General features: G+C 37.4%; 1 protein-coding gene and 3 non-coding genes across 4 annotated transcripts; all 4 read left to right on the top strand.

Annotated features, from left to right (window-relative positions):
• Positions 1-1980: 1980 nt before the first annotated feature.
• Positions 1981-2052, top strand: TRNAW-CCA. The gene has a single exon. It is a non-coding gene; the product is annotated as a tRNA-Trp (tRNA).
• Positions 2053-2140: 88 nt separating this feature from the next.
• On the top strand, positions 2141-2212 carry TRNAW-CCA. Its single transcript has one exon. It is a non-coding gene; the product is annotated as a tRNA-Trp (tRNA).
• Positions 2213-2300: 88 nt separating this feature from the next.
• Positions 2301-2372, top strand: TRNAW-CCA. Its single transcript has one exon. It is a non-coding gene; the product is annotated as a tRNA-Trp (tRNA).
• A 2621-nt stretch (positions 2373-4993) lies between these two features.
• On the top strand, positions 4994-5548 carry LOC121972937. The gene has a single exon (XM_042524548.1). The coding sequence runs from the start codon at positions 4994-4996 to the stop codon at positions 5546-5548; it is 555 nt and encodes a 184-aa protein (XP_042380482.1).
• The last annotated feature ends 17529 nt before the right edge of the window (positions 5549-23077 follow it).

Here is a 23077-nt window from a genome sequence, read left to right as displayed (position 1 = left end):
TATAAAGTGCTTTAATTTCAATAATCTCATTATTAACAATCAACATAAAATTATTTCATTCAGAATGTAATAACAGCGCTAGTAATTTTAAATTAAAAATTGTTGAATATAAGTGAATAAAGAAGAGATAAAGGAGGAAAGAGACTCCATTATGAATGAGACTTTAGTCTTACATTGGGAGTTTCATGGCATGATGGTTGGTTTATATTGCTTCACATGCATCGAGGATGTGAAGAAATGCATGGGGAGAGACTATCTCTCATGTGTGAATGTGTAGGGGGTGCAAATCCAGGGCTTGGATTGCATTGAATCATGTTGACTCATGTGCAGGCATGACTTACGCGCGTCGAATGCCGGACCGATCGGGGTAAAATTCACCCAAGTGAAACAATCATTATTTTGCCACGTAAATTTTTCACTGCTCGGCTAGTAATGGTCATTAATCGATCATTAACGTTGCCGTTGATCTGATGGTGGCAAATGGCGAATACGCTCGCCCCCCGCCCCTCCCCCCGCCAACCCGTCCTAAGGCCAACACGGAGGAGGTAAATCACAGACGGCTACTAGCCTTTGGAATAGTGACTAGCACATAAGGGAGGAACCCCAGACCTCATGGTGGCAACACCTCATGCGTTAGCCATTAGACCCATCCGAGGAGACTAACGCTGCCGTTGATCTGAACCCCTATATAATGAGGTTGTGATCACAGGCAGAGTAGACACACGCAGCAAAGCAAGTAGAAGCTCTCCACCTAATTTCCCTCATTTGTCGTGCTACTCCTGCTCGGCGGAGTGTCCATGATAACAATCGGGTGTCACTCAGTTCGCCGTGACGCCCAGTGCTTGGTGGGGTTCACGGTCAAACTGTTGTATCCTGGGAAACAGACGACCCGAGTAAGCCTCGAAGCACAACCGGAGGTGGGGGCGAATATGTTTCAAAGAAACTGCGACTTTCACAGGCCTCGGTTAGCTCTCCCTCTCGGTCGATCCGCCCTCTGTTTGGCCGATCCGCCCTCCGCTCGGCTGATCCGTCCTCAGTTTAGTTGATCCACCCTCTCCTTGGCCGACCTGCCCCCTCGACCGATCCGCCTTCCGCTCGGATGATCCGCCCTCTGCTTAGCCAACCTGTCATCTCGGTCGATCCGCCCTCCGCTCCGCCGATCCGCTCTCTGCTTGGCCGACCTACTCGCAAGGCCGATCCGCCCTTTGCTTGGCCGACTTGCCATCTCGGTCGATCCGCCCTCTGCTTGGCCGACCCGCCCTCTTGGCCGATCTGCCTCTGCTTGGCCGACCTGCCCTCTCGACCGATCCGCCCTCTTGGCCGATCCGCCCGCTCGGCTGATCCTCCGGCAACATATTGTTTTTATCCGACAAAGATCTCAACTTTAATTAATAATTTTAGATAAATTAGATCATTATACTTTAAATATTACAATATTTAATCATTTTTTTCTGAGGTTAGGTACCGAAGTAGGATATTTAGGTCACTTATCTTCTCAGTCATCGTAATTTACCTCTTCCGTATTAGTCTTGGGGAGGACTGCCGGGGGCACTAGGGGAGCGTTTTCAACTTTTGCCACATGAAATAAGATATTCAAATTATCACCTAGGCATCTGTAATTCAATCTCCAGTAATGACGTACTTGCATGATTAGTTTTTTTTCAAATGAGATGTGCAATCAGAGAATGGTGGACTTCTGACATGCAATGCACTTTTCGATATACAATATTTAAAATCATAAAATAATAATCTATTTTTGATATTTATAAAGTATTATAACATACAAGTAAACATTATTACTGAAAATTTTCTCCAATAAAATTATAATATTTCAGTTAGGAGCAACGAGGAAGAGATCAAATGGTAATAAATATTGGGCTAATGAGTTTGAATGGACTAAGATGAAACATTTTAGTTCACCCAATTGAGGCACATCTCTGTTCTTAACATATAAAAGTAATGTTTGCAATTTGTGATATCGGATCCGTGGCGCAATGGTAGCGCGTCTGACTCCAGATCAGAAGGTTGCGTGTTCGATTCACGTCGGATTCAATCCTCAAAATTACGGATCATTTATTTTTCTTTTAAATTTTTACTAGTTATAAGGCTATTACTAAAAATTTACGCAATTTGTAATATCGGATCCGTGGCGCAATGGTAGCGCGTCTGACTCCAGATCAGAAGGTTGCGTGTTCGATTCACGTCGGGTTCAATCCTGAAAATTATCTATCATTTTTTTGTTGCTTTTAAATTTTACTGGTCTTAGGCTATTAATAATAATTTACGAAATATGCTATATCGGATCCGTGGCGCAATGGTAGCGCGTCTGACTCCAGATCAGAAGGTTGCGTGTTCGATTCACGTCGGGTTCAATTTTTAAAAATACTTATATCATTTTTTGCTTTTAAATTTTTACTGGTTCTCGGGCTATTACGCAGGCCTACATGTTCGATTTGGGCCTTCAGAAGAACCAAGCCCAAGTGTCGAAGATTTGGTAGAACTTTCTAGATGCAAATATTTGATATAATTTTAATTTCTTATCGGATTGGAAATGCTGTACATCTTTGGACCATCGTATCCAGATTAATGTGTCATGTTGGACTTAACGTGGGTTTAACATCACTCTGTATGTTATACTTAGCTAGATAGATCATGCCAAATTGGATGTGATTTCAAATAGTATGGATGCAATCTATATCTCAAGGTCAGCCTAGTACCTTATCTCTGGTCTCTTCCGGTTTTACTATACAATTTTGATATCTTTCATTTAGTAAATTTATCTAAAAAATTATCATCTAAATTATCTTAATTTCATATATAAATTATAATTTTTTGCTTATTTAATTGGGATTTTTTATTCAAGGATCAAAGTTGAAAAAAAAATATTGATAAAATAAAAAATATAAAAAATATAATTTATGCACATAATTAAGACAATTTAGATAATATTTTTTTAATGAATTTACTAGATAAGAGACATCAAAATCATATAATGGACTAGAAAAGGACCCAGGATAAACGACTAGGGGATCTATACTTCTACATCTCGGACAAACAACAGTCAATATAGATCTTATTATATATTTTTATTATTCTTAAATATAAGTTAACCAAAAATTTTGAAAACATAATTACCAATGCATTAAAAAAATTCGTAGTTTTTTTATTGATATTTGTAACATTTTAATAGTAAGAGATTGACTTACTTTCTTAACTAAGAATGTTTTAGATGTGCTCAAGCTAGCTCATGTTGGACTTGGACTAACACGATCTCAAATTATGACTTAGTTAGAGTTATCGGGCCCATCACTAATTCAGGCATTTGGACTTCGTCTTTACTCCTTAATTCGTTTACTGAAGAAATTTAGAATATAATTTGTACATGTCAAAGATATTTGATAGACTATCAAAATTCTTTCCATTTACCATATCGGTAAGGCCATTAGAGCCCTTGCACTTTTTTTTTGTATTTAGGTATTGTTCAACTTAGTCCCAGAGGCATACGACTTTCCCCTTGCTTCGTATATTGCATAAATTCATGAGTGTTAAATTCAAGAGTGTGAGTACTTTCTTGTTCAACAACAAAATGTCATAGATTTTTCATCTCACTAGATTTTTTTTAATAATATAAGTATTCAGCTTTTACGTTCGTACTAATGAGTACTATGGTCTCACAAAAGTCTTCCACCGATTATTAAGGGTAAATAGGAAAACGTAACTTAGTCTTGGTAGATTGCTCATAGTCACAAGTTTTTGAAACACTACAGCCCTTAACTTTTTTATATCATGTATCTAGATCTTACAACCTGATTAATCTAGGGATAGACGGTCCAATCTCACATTTCACCCATCAAATAAATCTAAAAAAAACTATGACTCCTGACGTGGTGCACTAGTTTCACCAGTAGTTCAAAAATTATAGATGTACCCTACATGAAAATTGAATCATGATTTTTTAGGAAATGCATCTTGCCTCCCACACCAAATCGTAGGGCAGGGCCGTGTTCATTAAGAGATAAAAGAGTCATCCGGCTCAGGCTTATTTTCTTAGGGGCCCATAATTTTAGAAAAAAAATATTATATAAAATAGTAAATTAACTCAATATAATCCCTCATATTCGGATCATAAGTCGCAAAATCAATTGAAGAATCATTTTTCTCTTCTTCCCCTTTCATTTTTTAAAAATAGATTTATTAGTAAAATTATTTTTTCGGTAGTTGGAAGGTTTGATTTTTTCTTCCTCTTGTTAGACACAAACATAATAATTAAATGCTCCAAGATTAATAACGATCACAATCAGATCAGGAGAATTATGTTAGAGATAATACTTCAATGCTCCAAAATCAACCACAATCGCAATTAGATCAGGCACATCAGCTCCACAAAATCAGTCAAGCATTAATATTTGATTGTGATTCCATAAATATGTGATTATTCTCTAATTTTAGCATAGTTTACTAAATACTCAATTAACATAGCCTTGGGTATAAATAGAGGTTGTAACCTACGCAATTGATATAGTGAAAATCCTACGAAGTTCTTCTACTCAATCATTGTTTTTCTTTAACTTTAACTTGGTATTCGTCCACTGCAAAGGGAGAGCTCCCAGAATTTGCTATGGCGCATCTTCTCCTAGTTTCGACTACATCATGTCTTCGTTTACACATCCAGTGACAATCAAACTCATATAATTTGGAGGTCTCAAGTTTTGCCCGTATTAAAAGGACATGGATTATTTCAATATATAAGTGAAGATGTAATAATCCCTCCTGAAATAGTTTCTTCTACCAATGAATATGGAGATTCGATCAGTGTTGTCAATCCTGATTATCTCGTTTGGGAGCAACAAGATTAGCGTCTCCTTAGTTGGTTTCTCTCCACTCTTTCTGAAACCATCTAGTCATATAGGTTGTCGGGGTTTCGTGCACCTCATCACAGAGTCTTTGGCTCTCCCTAGAGAAAATGTTCTCCTCCCAATCGAAGGCACAAGTAATGCAGCTCCGTCTGCAACTTCAAACTGTTAGAAAAGGAGAAACTTCCATCACAAATTACCTGCAACATATGAAGTCGATATCAGATAACCTTGCGGTTGTGGATCAAAGAGTTCCTGAATCAAACCTCATCCTCTATATTCTCGATGGCTTGGGCCCTGAGTATGAAAATTTAATTGTGTCAATCACAACGAGGTCAGATATGGTGGGTATTGATGATCTTACTAGGCTTTTGTTAACCCATGAATACCATCTTGAGAAACTCCACCAGAAGGACTTCAATTCGGCACCAACGGCCAACATCGCGATAGGCACCTTTGGCTGCATGCATCGTCATCCCTTTTCTGGCCATGGTAGGACTTCTTCTTCTCCTTCTGGAACTATCCAGAGTTTCTCTTCTATAGGAGGACCATCCAACGCCGATGCTTCTAGAAGTGGGCCTTCTTCATATGGCCCAAGCAGACCCTCTTCATTCTACAACCCATCAAGGTCCGTTAACCCAACATCTAATTCTCGCGGTGGTTGGAATAATAAAGGACGCAACGGAAATCAATGACCCAAATGCCAATTATGTGGGTTGTTTGTTCATATTGCAACTAATTATCGATCGAATCTCTCGTGCCAAATTTGTAATGGTATAGGACATTCTGCTGTCTCCTGCCAACGTTGATTTGATCACAACTACGGCTCCACTAACAATCCAATTGCAATGGTTGCTACACCATCTACTATTGTTGATCCTACATGGTATCCAGATTCGGGTGCTACTGATCACCTTACTGCTGAATTGGACAATCTCCATCAACACTCTCCATGCTAAGGTATGGAAAAAAGTATGGTCGAAAATGATAATAATCTCCCAATCTACAATATTGGTCATTCTATTGTTAAGAGTACCGATAAGTCACTACACTTGCATAATATATTGCATGTGCCTACTATAACCAAAAATCTTTTAAGTGTTGTCCACTTTACGACCGATAATAACGCCTTTTTTGAATTTCATCCGACATTCTGTGTTGTTAAGGATCGGGTCACGAAGAAGGAACTTCTTCGCGGAACACTTGATGGGGGCTTGTATCTACTAAATCGATCTAAGGAATTCAACACCAAACGAGCTACTTTTCTTGGAGAGCGCTCCTCAATTACTACATGGCACCATCAACTTGGACATTCGTCTTCAGTAGTAGTATCATATTATCTCTACTTTCCAGTTACCTATCTCAGGAAATAAGATAGTTGCTTTTTGTGATGCTTGTCAATATGAGAAAGCTCACAAAGAACCATTTCCAAATTCGCAATCTCGAACTACAAGTCCTTTAGAATTAATACATTCAGATGTTTGGGGTCCATCACCCATTTTCTTCTCTAATGGATGTCGTTATTTTGTGTATTTTGTATATTTTGTGGATGATTATAGCCGCTATACTTGGATTTATCCTCTCAAGAAAAAATATGATGTCTTATCGGTATTTATAAAATTTAAAACATTTGTTGAGAAATAATTTGATATTTTATAAGGTTTTTAAGTAACATGCATTTTATAAGGTTTTTAAGTTAGTCTTATATTTGGTATTTTTTGTTGTTTAAACTAACTTAAACCACCTAACCCTCTCCCTTTGACATTCATCAAACACAATATAGAAAAAATAAGGAAGTAAAAGAAAATGCAATCGAGAAATTGAATTAAAATCAGATTGACTCGGGGGAATCTAAATTAGAAAACATTGAAAATTTTTCAAAAACTAGTTTTCAAATATAGGTTTATCAAATTAGATTTGCAAAAATAAGTCAGATTTTTTAAATAGATTTAAAATATTTTTAAGGAAATATTTTTCAAAAACTAATTTCAAAATATTTTTAATTAAGGGAAAATAAGTATAAGAGCAATTAATCCTCCCTTGAACCTTACATAATTTTAAAATAAAACTTTTGAAAATATTTACTAGAAAAATATTTAAAGTATATTTTTTAAAAAAAAATTGGGGTAGGATTTTAGAAAAGCAATATAAGAAATTGAAATAAACTTTAGGAGATAATTTTTTTTTTAAAAAAAAAAATATTCTCTCTCTAAATTTGATATTCCTCTGAATTTATTACTCCTCCTTAATTTATCTCTTCCCTTAAGTTAACATAGTTTTCTACCTAAGTGTCAGTGTTAGTAACACTCATGTTTATCGAGTATATTATTTACATAAATATTTATATATATACTTAGTATAATTGTTTGATAAAAATAAGATTATTGAAATTAATCAATAATCAATTATTCCCAATAATAAGTAATAAGTAATTTGCTACAAACTTAATAATAGTTAATCATTATCAATAATTTATTGATTAACTTTTATTTTACTTGACTTATTAAATTTCGTATTAATTGACTTAATATCAATGGATTAAAAATAATAGTTATACTTTATATTTTGTTTTTCATTTACTTAATCTTTTAGTTTTGATTAAGTAACATAAGTTACGTTTAATTAGGATTAGCTAAGTTTATAATTAGTATTAATTTACTAAGGTTCAATTTGAATCAATCGTTAATGATGATAAATTATGATTTGATTACAGTGAAGTTAAGATTTTGACTAACGTTAAAATTAAGATTGATTGAGTTAAATTAAGGTTAAGTTTTAAGGTCATGTCTAATTTAGAGTACAACTAATTTTTGAAGTTTTTACTTCAATTATTTACTTATTAATTATTTAATTCAGTTTAGAATTTTAAGTTAATAATTTCATTAGGATTTAGATTTAGTTTAACATTAAGTTTACTTGAAATGCTTTTTAAGTTAAAATAATTGTTTAAACAAATTTTTAAGTTAAAACGATTTTTAAAATAATTTTTTAAGTTAAAATAGTTTTTAATAAATTTTTAAGTTAATTTTAAAAATAAATTTATAAGTTATTTTTTTAAATAAATTTTTAAGTTATTTTTTTAAAATAAATTTTTAAGTTAATTTAAAATAAATTTTTAAAATAAAATTTTGAGTTAATTTCCAAAATAATTTTTAAAATAGATTTTATTTTAAATATTTTTGTAAGGATTTTAAAATAGTTATTTAAAATAAATTTTAAATAATTTTTATAAGATTTTAAAATGAGTTTTCAATAATTTAAAAGGTTTTTTCATAATTTTTAAAACAAATTTTAAAATTATTTTAAAATATTTTTTAAAAGGATTTTTTAAAATACATTTTAAAATAATTTTTAAAAAATATTTTTAAATAATTTTTAAAAGGATTTTTCAAAAGATTTTTAAATAAATTTTAAAAGGATTTTTAAAAATATTTTAAAAATGTTTTTAAAATAATTTTTAAAATGATTTTTAAAATAATTTTTAAAAGGATTTTTAAATAATTTTTTAAAAAAAAATTAAAATATTTTTATATAATTTTAAAATGATTTTCAAATAATTTTTAAAAGGATTTATAAAATGATTTTTAAAAGAATTTTTAAAAAGATTTTTAAATAATTTTTAAATTGATTTTTATAAGTACTTTAAAAATATTTTAAAATTTTTAAATAATTTAAAAATATTTTTTAAATGATTTTTAAAGTAATTTTTAAGAAGATTTTTAAATATTTTTTTTAAAAAAATTAAAATGATTTTCAAAAATAATTTTTAAGTTAAAATAAATTTAAAATAAAATTTTTTAATTTAAAGTAATTTTTTTAAATGATTTTTAAATTATAATGTTTTTTAATTTAATTTGAATTTTAGTTTATTTTGATTTTAATTTTAATTTTATTTTTATTTTAATTCTAATTTTAATTTTGATTTATTTTAATTTAATTTAATACAATTTTAGTTTAATTTAATTTAATTTTAATTTAATTTAATTTTGATTTAATTAATTTTAATTTTAATTAAATTTTGAATTTTTAGTCCTTAGTCATTTCACCCGATCTAAATTTTCAACTAAGAAATCCTACAATTTTATGAAATCCTACAATTTATGAGCACACAAATTAGGTTCAGTTTTAGGATTTGGTTTAACTTTGTGTTAGATTCAGATTTAGCTTTGGGTTCAACAAACAGACATTCTTTGGATAAATTTCTGGGTTATGGTGAGTCACTTGGACATCATTAGAGTAACCATACCTTCGAGGTTTTCCAAATAGTCTTATCCACTAAACTTAATACAAAACTTTGGTCTAACTAGTTAGAATCTGTAAGGGGTAACTTCAGATAGTTCCACTTTACCAAATGCACCAGGTCAAAGCCATATTTTCCTAGAAATGCATAGACTAAACTTCCCTAACGTACTATCATTCAAAACTTCACCAACACCGTAGGTCAAGTTAAACTTTGTCCCTTTTTATTCTAATTCTAATTACCTTGTCGGGTATGTTAGTTTTGGATGTGTCAGCTATTCCAGAGTCTCCCTCTGAATTATTGGCCTGTATTTTTAAGTTTTAGTTCTAGGTTTATGTCTGTTACTTTTATAATTATATTTAACTTGATGATAATCTGATTTTTGATGGGTTCTAAAATATTTTGATTTTGATTTTGTCGTTCTAGGTTTATGTTTTGGTTTTTGATTTGATTTATCAGATTTTACATAGTATATTTTATCTTTGAGTATGTAATATTGATTAACTTCTACTTATGTGGTTAAGTACGCTTTCAGAATCCAAGATTTATTTTGTTGTTTATGTTGGGTTACTAGTGATTTAAATATTTTATTTGAACTTGACTTGTAGCCAAGTCCGATTTTATTGTAGATTGCTTTTTGATTATTTAAAATAAGATTTAAATTTTTAGATCTTGTTGTAAATTTTTCTAAAAGACTTTTTAATTTATTATTTTCTGATTTTAGTGTTAAATTTTCCTCCTCAAGTGTTAGGTCTTGAGTTGGATTAGAATTTGTGATTTGTTCCTTGAGGTTTTGGTTTTCCTCAAGGAGCAATTTATTTTCATTTTCTATTGTAGTTAATTTTTTATCTAAACAAGCAGTTATTTTAAAAAATTACTTATTTAAATTCTTTATACCAAGGCTAAATCCCATAGCCTTAACCTCTTCTTTATCACAAGGCTAAATCCCATAGTCTTAACCTCTTCTTTATACCAAGGCTAAATTCCATAGCCTTAACCTCTTCATGACAAGGCATAAATGAAGGTTTCCTTCATTCTCTCCCTTTCATAGAGGGCAAACTCCCCCTGCTTGGGATGAAGGCCTAACTTAACCTTCCATTCTCCCCCTTTGTCACACATCAAAAACTGAAAACAAACTCTTCTCCATAAGAGTTAACTCTACGTTGTTGACAACCTCATATGTTGTTAACAACCCCACAATGATTCATTGCCGCCTAAGCTCCCCCTTAAGCTCTACTTCACTTCACGATTCTCATCCTAGAGCATGCATCAACTTCCTAATGAAACTCTCATTCATTGTATTCAATGCTCCCCCTTGAGCAGTAATCTTCTTCACAATGCTCATCCGAGAGCATTTATCATCCTTGCAATGAAGATAACCAATATTCCATTATTCTCCAATACTCGACCCTGAGTATTATCTATCACGAAAGTTTAACCCTCTTCCAAGGTTCTTGAAAGTAAATTTTCATGCATTCAATAAGTAATGCCCCCTAAAAACATGGTCACACTTCTGTCATTGCACCAACAATGACTTGGGGTTCCTAAACAATTAGGAAAACCAAAACTTGAAGTTTTGAGGTTCAAAATTCAATAATGAAACTAAACCCCAACATAAACTTCACCTAAGTCTACCTTAACCAATCCATACTTACTTTCATCATGAAAACTCCCCCTAAATGTATACAAGTGTATTCCAAAGGGTTAGGAATGATTATTGAAACTTGAAGTGGCTTAAAGTGCTGAAATCAGACTTTTCAGGCCAAAATCAGACTTCTCAATCGATTGAAGTTGGGACTCAATCGATTGAAGCTACTTCAATCGATCCATTGATTGATTTCGCAAGCTTCTGCTTGTAGAAATTCCCTTTGAATCGATCGACTGATCGATCCAGCCTGGGTCAATCGATCGGCTGATCGATCCACTGACCCTCTGTTCACGAGAATTGGCTTCCCAATCGATCGACTGATCGATTAAAATCATCCCAATCGATCGACTGATCGATTGAGTTTCTGATTTTCTGAAATTTAGTTTCAGCGAAATTTAGAAACTCCCAAAAAATTCTACAAAATTAAAAAAATTATGAAAATTCATGTAGATACTCTTTAGGGTATACTCTATCAAGGAAAAATCATTTTTTATGAAAATACTTCCTATTTTCAAAGAGTGACACAAATTTGAAAACTCTTGAAAATTTCAATGTTTTCTCCTAGTTTGTGTCTAACTTTTCAATGATGAATACTATCAAAAGATAGTCTTCGCCAAGGTTTTCAAAAGCATTTTAAAACATTTTAAAAACCAATATCCAACCATGTTCTTTGGGCTCAATGCACATGACTTGTACATTAGCTTTCCCAATGATTGGAAAATACATAATTATGTGTTTTGATGAACCTAAAACTCAACAAGATGCACTAAATTAACATCTTGAGTTTTGTTCACCATTATAACATCTCACTTGTATCTAATGTGTACTAAAACACATACAAGTCACCTTATGATTCTTTGTGAGATGTAAATTTGGTTTTGCCTTACACTAATGGATCATGCATATCTATCTAGGCATTATGAGACTTCTGATCATCCACCTAGGATGTCACTAGGTATACTCCTACTTGTTGGAATATTTACCATTCATAATAGATGTCATTTGTCCTTAAGAGCAAGGAAATTGACATGATGCATGATGATTAATAGCATACATCAAAATAAGCAATTTTCAAAAGAAAAGTATGCTATAGCTACATGATGTATGTATGACATGACATGATATTTTTGTGTTTTTCATACTAAAAATGAATGCAACACATGATGTCATGACATGTGATAAGCAATCAATCATGGCAAATTAGCGTAAATAAAATACCTAGATTACCTATCTAAGTGTCCTTAAACCTTAGCTAATCTTAAAATTGAATCCTAGATAGCCCAATTTCATCAAGAAAGTGTCAAACCCCAACTTGGCATTTCTTTAATCTCTTGATTTATTTATACCAATTAAAATTAAGCACATTCGTCAAATTTTGGCACATTTATCCTTCCAAAGGAGTAATCATCTTACATTTTAAGCCCAGATTTGCCCTTGACTCCCTAAGAACATATCAAACTCCCAACTTGGTAGTTCATATGATTATCTAAATTGTGCCAATTTAATTCAAACATAATTCCTTAAGATTTGACACATGTTACTCTTTCCAAGAGTGACAATTTGGATTAAGATTTACATTTTCCTTAATTCTATAAGAAAATCTCGAATTCTAAATTTGGCATTACTTTTGTTTCTCTCAAGTGTGTCAATTTAAATTAGATTCAACTACTCAAATTTTGACATATTTTACTCTTTCAAAGAGTAACACTAATAATCTTTTTCATTTCCAAAGGTTAATAATAACCTTGAAAATGCTCTCAAGTGTCAACTTTACCAAGGTTGGGTTAACTACCTTTCCCATTGGAGTTGACACTCTCTAAACTCATCTAGGGTGTAGAGAATATGCTCCTAGGAACCCAAAACCTATTGGTACTCCTTGGATGCTCTAGGTACTCACTAGAGATGACTTCCCTAGATACCTTCCTAAGGACCTTTCTAGGCTTCTTAGAAGCCTTGGTCACCTCTACTAGGTCACTCCTAGGGATAACTTCCCTTGTAACCTTCTTTGTGACTTTGTTAGACTTCTTAGAAGTCTTAGTCACATTGGTCATGCCAAAAGAACCTTTAGGGATTCCTTCCCTAGTATCCTTGACTTGACCTTTACACCTAGGGTTAATCCCATAGCTATATGGAACCCTATGAAAGGAAGTCACATTCTTTTTAACTTTAGGTTTGTATCTCAAACCTCTATAGCCATTGGATGTCTCTTTGTTAGGACCAAAAGTAGTTAGAGGGGGGGTGAATAGCTCGTCGCGTTCGCTCGGTGCTCGGCGTTGCTTGTTTCTTCAAGAATGCGCAGCGAAAAATACAGAAACAAATACAACAACGCTAACACGGTTGGTTTACTTGGTATCCACCTCACAAGAGGTGACTAGTCCAAGGATCCACACCACACACGCACCCTCCACTATGAAAACACTCCTTTTCGGTAACTACCGAGGGCGGAGAAGCCCTACAAGACTCTCAGTACAAGAAGAAAGGAAAGGGAAACAAAATACAAGCGCAAAGCTTACAATGAGTACAGAAAACCCTAACCCTAGCTTCTCTTCTTGCCTTTGATCCGCCTCTTGACTTGGAAAGCTTCCAAGATCCTTCAAGAACTGGCGATCTGATCTTTGAGAGCGCTGTGGAGGAGCTGGCGAGTAATCTGGAGTGAATCGGTGAAGTTCTTGCCGCAGCCATCGAACGCCTGCAGCTATAAACGACGCCAACGGTCGGATCCCGATCGATTCGAATGTTCCCAATCGATCGGGGAGGCTTTGGATCGATCCACGGATCGATCCAGAGCGCCTCTGTGCAAGACCTGCCGATCGATCCACGGATCGATCCGCGGATCGCTGAGGGCCCCCAATCGATCCATCGATCGATTGGGACCTCTCGATCGATCCACGGATCGATCCGGGCTCTCCATCATCAGACAGTCCGATCGATCCATCGATCGATCCAGACTTGTTTTGTCTAAAACCAAGTCCTAAATCTCCCAAACCAACATCCGGTCAACCTTGACTGTTGGTATGTCATGCCTAGCATCTAGTCACTCCTTGACCTGCTAGGCCTCCCTTACCAAGTGCCCGGTCAATCCTTTGACCCACTTGGACTTTTCTCTGTGCCAATATCCGGTCAACCTTTGACCTACTTGGACTTTTCTTTCATGCCAAGTATCCATCAATCCTTTGACCTACTTGGACTTCCCAACACGGATGTCCGATCATCCTTGATCCATCCGGATTTTCCTGCCCGGCTTTACTCACTGGGACTTTCACCCAGCTTCACTCACTAGGGTTTTCATCCGCCTAGCTTCACTCACTAGGACTTTCACCGACTTCACTCACCAGGGTTTTCCATCCGCCTAGCTTCACCACTAGGACTTTCACCGGCTTCACTCACCGGGATTTCCATCCGCCTAGCTTCACTCACTAGGACTTCCTTCCCCGGCTTCACTCACCAGACTTCCTCCGGCTTCACTCACTGGACTTTCATTTTGCCTAACATCCCGTTAGGACTTCCCATCCAAGTATCCAACAACCTTGACCTACTTGACTCTTCTTCAATCGATATCTTATTGTCAAACATCTAAACCCAAACCGAGACTCGGCTTGGTTACCCAGGTCAACCTTGACCTGAGGGATATTGCACCAACAATCTCCCCCTTTTTGATGTTTGACAATACCACAATAACACTTACAATCCCATATGTAAGTTAGGCTAATCCCATAGCCTCCTTCTTCATGCCACTAGGTAATGAAAGCATAAATTAAGCTCTTCATTCTCCCCCTAAGAGGGCAAACTCCCTCTAGGTAATGAAAGCCTAACTTACTCCCTTTCATGAGTCCTTTCATTCTCCCCCTATGACCTTCCCATAGGTAATGAAGGACTAAGCTTAACCATACATTCTCCCCCTATTGGCACACATCAACCCATCGTTGGACACACATCAACCTATGCTCCAATTCTGGGCACACTTCAACAAATCCATTTGTTGAAGACTCTCCCCCTGAAGAGTTGCTCATCGTTGTTCACAACATCACTCGTTGTGATCAACACGATAATGAAGGTCCCATACGCTTCATTTATCCATAACGTCTCCATCAATGTAGACAACTACTCAACCTTGAGCATTATCGACCACTTGAATGTCCACTTGAAATAATGAGGATATCCACTCCCCATTTCTCCCCATTTCAAGTTTAAATGCTCAACCTTGAGCAAGTTCACAACAGAAGGTTAACCACCTTCCAAGGTTCATGAAAAATAATTTTCATGTCTTTAAAGAGTCCCTCCCCCTAAAGACATGGTGGTAACTTCTGTCATTGCACCAACAACGACTTGGAATCCCTAAACCTTTAGGAAACCCAAATTTAGAAGTTTTGAGGTTCAAATATTCAAAATTTGAAACAACCTCAACCTAAACTTCTACTTAGTCTTCGTTAACCAATCCATCCTTGTTTTCAACATGAAAACACCCTTTGTTTGTATACAAATGTATTTAAGGGGTTTGGAATGGTTACCTAGACTCAAAGAGGTTCAAAGATGCTGAAATCAGGCCTTCCCAGCCAAAATCGGCAACTTGGATCGATTGGAGTTGGGTTCCAATCGATTGAACCTTTCTGAATCGATCCACGGATCGATTCAGACTCCTTGGATCGATCGGCTGATCGATCCAGCGAGCTCCTGAAGCCGTTGAATCGATCCATGGATCGATTCATGGAACTCCAATCGATCCATGGATCGATCGAGCTCGATAGTTGCTGAAATTTCATTTCAGCCAACTTCGAAACCCTAGAAAATTCTACAAAATCCAAAAATTATGAAATTTCGTGTAGACATTATTTAGGCATACTTAATCATGGAAAATAGTTTTCTATGAAAATACGTCATATTTTCAAAGATTGACACAAACTTGAAAACTTGCAAAACTTTAGTGTTTTCTTCAAGTTTGTGTCTAACTATTCAATGGTGATTACTATCAAAAGATAGCCTTCACCAAGGTTTTCCAAAACATTTTAAAACATTTTCAAAACCAATATCCCATCATGTTCCTTGGGCATAATGCACATGACTTGTACATTAGCTTTCCCAATGATGGGAAAACACATAACTATGTGTTTTGATGAACCTAAAACTCAAAAGAATGCACTAAATCAACATCTTGAGCTTTGTTCATCATCCTAACATCTCACTTGTATATAATATGCACTAAAACACATACAAGTCACCTTAGAGGTCTTTGTGAGATGTAGATTTTGGTTTTTGCCCTAATCTAGGGATCATGCATATTTATCTAGGCATTTTAGAAATGTTAGACCTCCACCTAGGATGTCACTTGTCAATAAGTATCGTTAGATGCCATTTGTCCTTAATTACAAGGAATTAAACTTAATGCATGATTATGTTATGGCATACATCAAAAGAAAATAATTTTCAAAAGAAAATATCCTATTGCTACATGATGTATGAATGTCATGACATGGTATTTTTGGATTTTTCATGATAAGTCATGAATGCAAAATACAAATAAGATAAAATATGATGTCATGGCATATTATGAGCAAACAATCATGGCATGGTTTAGCATAAATAAAATATACCTAGATTACCTATCTAAGTATCATTAATCTTAGCTAATCCTAAAACTTAAACCCTAGATTGCCCAAAGTGCTTCAAGAGAGTGCCAAAACCTAAGTTTGCATTTCTTATTCCCTTGATTAATTTATGCCAATTAAAATAAACATGTCCTCAAATGTTGGCATATTCCATTTTTCCTCAAGAGTAGCACTTTTAAATTTAAGGTCCGGATTGCCTTAAATTTCCTAAGAACATACCAAAAACCCAACTTGATAGTTCTTATGAATTTTCTAATATGTGCCATTTAAGATTAAAATCAATTCTTCCACCATTAGGCACATTTTACTCTTTCAAGGAGTAATCAATAATTCCATTTCATTTTCAAAGGTTAACAAAAACCCTGAAAATGCTCCTTGAGTGTCAATTTCCTCAAAGTTGGGTTAACTACCCTTCTAATCGAAGTTGACACTCTCTAACCCATCTATGGGGTAGAGAAGATGCTCCTAGGAACCCAACACCTATTGGTGCTCCTTGGATGCTCTAGGTACTCACTAGGGATAACTTCCCTAGATACCTTCCTAGTGACCTTGTTGGGCTTCTTAGAAGCCTTGGTCACATTTTCTAGGTCAACTCTAGGGATAGCCTCCCTTGTGACCTTGTTTGTGACTTTCTTAGACTTCTTAGAAGTCTTAGTCACATTTGTTGTAAAAATACTCTTAGGGATGACTTCCCTAGTATTTTTGGCTTGACCACTAGACCTAGGGTTTGTTCCATAACTATATGGAACTCTATGGTAAGAGGGCACATCCTTCTTAGCCTTTGGTTTGTATCCCAAACCTCTATGGCCATTGGATGGCTTTTGTACCCCTAAACCTAGGTTATGCTCATTTTGCCCTAATAGGATATTTTCCATCCTTTTTAGGGTCTTTTCCATTTTATCAAGCCTTGATCTCAAGACTTGATTTTCTATCACTAAGTCCTTAGTTTTTGGTTTTTCATTTGATCCATGAGCATTTTTGTTTCTAGGCTTGTATCTTACATCCTTAGAGTTATCGCCTAGGTTTTTACCTACATTCCTAGCCTTAGGGATAGTAGTTTTGGCATGTAGGGCCACATGCTTTTCCTTAAAGCCCTCATGCTTCCTATTCTTATGGTAAATCGCATTAAAATGATAAAAGTTAGAACTATCATGCTTTTTACCATAATGTAAAGGGTAGGCTCAATAAATGTTACCTTCTTCTTTACCTTGGAGGCTCCCCCTTGCCTAGTGCCTCCTTGAGCCTTGACCACCTTCTTCCCCTTGGGGCATTGACTTCGGTAATGCCCCTTTTGATTGCAAGAGAAGCATATAATATGCTCCTTGCTCTTCTTTGTGTTGGGAATGATCTCCTTGGGTTTCGCCTTGCCCTTTTGTGCCACTTGGCCCTTCTTCTTGGCCAATTTAGGGCACTTGCTCTTGTAGTGCCCATGTTCCCTACACTCAAAGCATATAATATGATTTTTATTATTAATTGAAATATTTATACCTTTGCTTGTAGGGTGGCATCTTTTTCTTTGGATCCGGAGGTAGAAGCTTCCTCTTGATCGGACCTTGATTCTCCTCCATTTGATTTTTCTTGACTTGTGGAGGTAGAAGCTTTTTCCTCCTCTTCTTCTCTTGACCCGGATGTAGAAGCTTCTTCTTCTTCTTGATCCGGTGTCACCAAGGATTGCTCCCCCTCAATCCTAGAGGTGGAGGCTTCATCATCTTGAATATGAAACAAGGAGTATGCTCCCTCCTTGTTCCCTTCGTTGCATTCCCTTGAGGATGAAGCTTCTTGGATTTCCTCTTCTTCGGAGGTTGAGTATCTCTCAACCTCGGAGTCCTCCTCTTGGTCTTGCTCCAAATAGTCACCCTCTCTGGATTCTTCATGATCTTGTACAGTGGAGGGGATCTCTTCATGAAGCTTGGCCAATTTGCTCCATAGCTCCTTTGCATCTTCAAACTCTCCAATTTTGCAAAGGATGGTGCTTGGCAATAAATTGACCAAAAGCTTGGTCACTTTGTCATTTGCCTCGCACCTTTGGACTTGCTCCGGGCTCCATTTGCTTTTCTTTAGAACTTTGCCCTTTGAATTTCTTGGAGCCTTGAAGCCTTCCATTAGAGCAAACCATTGCTCTATCTCCATCATAAGAAAATTTTCGATTCTTGATTTCCAAGAATCGAAACTCGTAGAAGTGTATGGTGGAGCCACCCTTGTGTCAAATCCAAGCCCATCTTGGAATTGCATCTTGAAGTTGAGCTTGATAAAGTCTTGAACTTGAAGAATTTGCTCCAACTTCTTCACCCTCTAGCTTTTCTTGTTATGCTTGACCCTTCCGGCGATGATTCCGGTGAAGAGCGGCCTTGCTCTGATACCACTTGTTAGGACCAAAAGTAGCTAGAGGGGGGGTGAATAGCTCGTCGCGTTCGCTCGGTGCTCGGCGTTGCTTGTTTCTTCAAGAATGCGCAGCGGAAAATACAGAAACAAATACAACAACGCTAACACGGTTGGTTTACTTGGTATCCACCTCACAAGAGGTGACTAGTCCAAGGATCCACACCACGCACGCACCCTCCACTATGAAAACACTCCTTTTCGGTAACTACCGAGGGCGGAGAAGCCCTACAAGACTCTCAGTACAAGAAGAAAGGAAAGGGAAACAAAATACACGCTTACCAGCTTACAATGAGTACAAAACCCTAACCCTAGCTTCTCTTCTTGCCTTTGATCCGCCTCTTGACTTGGAAAGCTTCCAAGATCCTTCAAGAACTGGCGATCTGATCTTTGAGAGCGCTGTGGAGGAGCTGGCGAGTAATCTGGAGTGAATCGGTGAAGTTCTTGCCGCAGCCATCGAACGCCTGCAGCTATAAACGACGCCAACGGTCGGATCCCGATCGATTCGAATGTTCCCAATCGATCGGGGAGGCTTTGGATCGATCCACGGATCGATCCAGAGCGCCTCTATGCTCTGAACGATCCCCGGATCGATCCAGCTCCTGGGCATCCCAATCGATCCACGGATCGATCCAGAGGCTCTCTGTTCGCTGGGACAGGTCTGGATCGATCCACTGATCAATCCAGAGCCTGGATCGATCCACTGATCAATCCAGAGCCTGGATCGATCCACTGATCGATCCAGCACTTGATTTTTGTCCAAAACCAAGTCCTAAACCTCCCAAACCAACATCCGGTCAACCTTGACCTGTTGGTATGTCATGCCTAGCATCTAGTCACTCCCTTGACCTGCTAGGACTCCCTTACCAAGTGTCCGGTCAATCCCTTTGACCCACTTGGACTTTTCTCTGTGCCAAGTATCCGGTCAATCCCTTTGACCTACTTGGACTTTTCTTTCATGCCAAGTATCCAGTCAATCCTTTGACCTACTTGGACTTCCCAGCACCAGATGTCCGATCATCCTTGATCCATCTGGATTTTCCCTTGCCTGGCTTCACTCACCAGGACTTTCACCTAGCTTCACTCACTAGGGTTTTCATCTGCCTAGCTTCACTCACTAGGACTTTCACCTGGCTTCATTCACCAGGGTTTTCCATCTGCCTAGCTTCACTCACTAGGACTTTCACCTGGCTTCACTCACCAGGATTTCCATCTGCCTAGCTTCACTCACTAGGACTTCCTTCTGCCTGGCTTCACTCACCAGGACTTCCTTCTGCCTGGCTTCACTCACCAGGACTTTCATTTTGCATAACATCCCAGTTAGGACTTCCCAGTCAAGTATCCAGTCAACCTTGACCTACTTGACTCTTCTTCAATCAATATCTTATTGTCAAACATCTAAACCCAAACCAAGACTCAGCTTGGTTACCCAGGTCAACCTTGACCTGAGGGATATTGCACCAACACTCTTGTCTAGCTTTTCCTAGGTTATGCTCCTTTTGACCCCTAAGCATGTTTTCCATTCTTGCTAGAGTCCTTTCTAAATTATCAAATCTTGACCTCAAGACTTGGTTTTCACTCCATAAATCCCTAGATTTTGGTTTTTCATTGAATCCTTGAACATTTCTATTTGTAGACATATATCTAAAGTCCTTGGTGTTATTGCCTAAGTTGTTATTTACCTTCCTACTTTCATGATAATTAGCATTAAAATGATAAGAGTTATTTCTAATATGCATTTTATCATGACTAAGAGGAATTGCACTATTTAAGTTTACCTTGAGTTTGCTCTTAAAAGCTCCCCCTTGATTTGTGCTTCCTCCTTTGACTTTAGTTGTCTTCTTCCCCTTTGGACATTGGCTTCGATAATGTCCATTTTGATTGCACAAGAAACACACAATGTGTTCCTTGCTCTTCTTTGTTGTGGGGATTGTCTCCTTGGGCTTCTCCTTGCCCTTGGATATTACTTGGCTCTTCTTCTTGGCCAATTTGGGGCACTTGCTCTTGTAGTGCCCATGCTCCTACACTCAAAGCAAATGATATGATTTTTATTTTTTACAATTGAAGTTTCTATACCTTTGCTTTTAGGGATGATGCTTGATTCTCCATTTGATGTAGCTTGAATTGTGGAGGTTGCATCATCTTCTTCTTCTCCTCCTCTTGAGAGTGTGGGTGCTTCCACCTCTTCAACTCTTGAGGATTTGGATACTTCCACCTCTTCCTCTCTTGAAAATGTAGAAGATCTCTCATCTTCTTCCTTCTCCTCCTCTTCCTTCTTCTCCTCGAATGTTGACCTTATGTCAACATCGGATTGGTCCTTCTCTTCTTGGACCAATGAGTCCTTCTCCTTAGGCTCATCCACTCCTTGAAATTGAGTGGGGTTCTCATGATAGGCAATGACTTTTTTCCAAAGATCACTTGCATTCGTGCATTCACCTACACTCAAAATTATGTTAGAGGGTAATAGATTTAATAAAAAATTTGTTACCTCCTTATCCGCCTCCGCTTGCTCCATTTGTTCCTCGGTCCAATATCGAGGTCGGAGGCGCTTACCCTTCTTGTCCGTTGGAGCTTCAAATGGGTCCTCCAAAACAACCAATTGGTTCCAATACATTTAGAACCATGTCTCCAACCGAGTTCTCCAAAATTGAAGTCCTCTTTGTCATACGGTGGTGAAATCCGGATGTCCCATCCGAGCGATCCTTTGGACTTCATCTTCTTCTTCGTCTAGCTTCTTGCTCTCTTGGCGATTAGTCCGTAGAAGAGCGACCTCGCTCTGATACTAATTGTTGGGACCTTTGTGCCCACTAGAGGGGGGGGTGAATAGCATTTCGTCGAGCTTACGTCGGTTTGCTTCGTCTTGTTGTTGTGCAGCGGAATACTCGAAGATAAACACTCACAATGCTAACACCTAGGGTTTACTTGGTATCCACCTCAAGAAGAGGTGACTAATCCAAGGATCCACACACGACACACTATCTCCACTATGAACAACTCCTTCTCGGTCGTAGCCGGAGGCGGAGAAGCCTCGTACAAACTCACACTACAACACAACACTTCCACAAGAAGAAGAAAGGCAAATACAAATGAATACACTCTTCCTTTAGCTTACTTGTTGCCTGTAGTAGCCTCCTGAATCTTGGAGATGCAACCCAAGAGCCTTCAAGAACTAGCTGTGAAGATCTGGAGAAATCACTGTGAAAATCGGAGAGGAATCACAGGAAAGAATGCAAAGTTCTAGTGAAGAAAATGCTCCGTCCAGACTTTAAACAGTGCTCCCAATCGATCAAATTCATCCCCAATCGATTGCCACGTCAATACCGCTCCATCGCAGTCGTCCATCACATGCATCCCGCTCAACGGTCATTCCCAATCGATCGACCGATCGATTGGGACTTTCTGAATCGATCGCCCGATCGATTTAGAACTTTTTTGTGCTCTCGTATCCACGTGAGAGCTTTTGCTGCCCAATCGATCTACCGATCGATTGGCAGCTCCCAATCGATCGCCCGATCGATTAGGAAAGTCTCTGTGTTCGCAATTTCATATCCCAATCGATCGGTCGATCAATTGGGCCTTCCCACAATCGCAGCACAGTCCAATCGATCAATTGATCGATTGGACCCTGGTTCAATCGATTGACTAGCTTGGACTTGACTCAATCTCAAGTCTAAAGTCTCCAACCCAACTTCCCAGTCAACCGTGACATGTTGGGTCTCCATGCCTAGCATTTGGCCACACCCGACCAACCTCGAACTAGCCTTCTAGCCTCCTCCATCAGTCTTGCGTCCCTCGGATATCTCCCCATCCTTCACGCCTTACCTTCAGGAGCTTCCTTTGGCCTCATCCTAGTTGTCGGGTCTTCCTTGCCAAGTCATACTAGGACTTACCTTGCCAAGACAACATGCTTGGACTTACACCCTTTACCAAGATCACACTTGGACTTTCCAATTGCCTGGCTCCTCACCAAGATTTTTCCTTTGCCAAGATCACACTTGGACTTTCCAATTGCCTGGCTCCTTACCAGGATTTTTTCTTTGTCAAGATCACACTTGGACTTTCTCCTGCCTAGCTCCACACTAGGACTTTCCCGTTGTCTGGCTCCTCACCAGGACTTTCTCCTGCCTAGCTCCTCACTAGGACTTTCTCGTTGCCTGACTACTCACCAGGACTTTCCAAATGCCTAACCTTCAGCAAGGACTTTCCCAGTCAAGTCTCCTGTCAACCTTGACCTACTTGCCTTGTATTCTCATTAACCTGGTCAATCCTTTGACCATCTCCACAACCGGACGATTGCTCCAACAATCTCCTTATATTGTCAAACATCAAAACTCAAATCCTGACTCAAGCTTGA

This window comes from Zingiber officinale, chromosome 4A (genome assembly GCF_018446385.1).
Source record: "Zingiber officinale cultivar Zhangliang chromosome 4A, Zo_v1.1, whole genome shotgun sequence".
Taxonomy (NCBI): domain Eukaryota; kingdom Viridiplantae; phylum Streptophyta; class Magnoliopsida; order Zingiberales; family Zingiberaceae; genus Zingiber; species Zingiber officinale.
The sequence above is the reverse complement of the archived record's forward strand: the minus strand, read 5'-3'. Positions and strand labels throughout refer to the sequence as shown.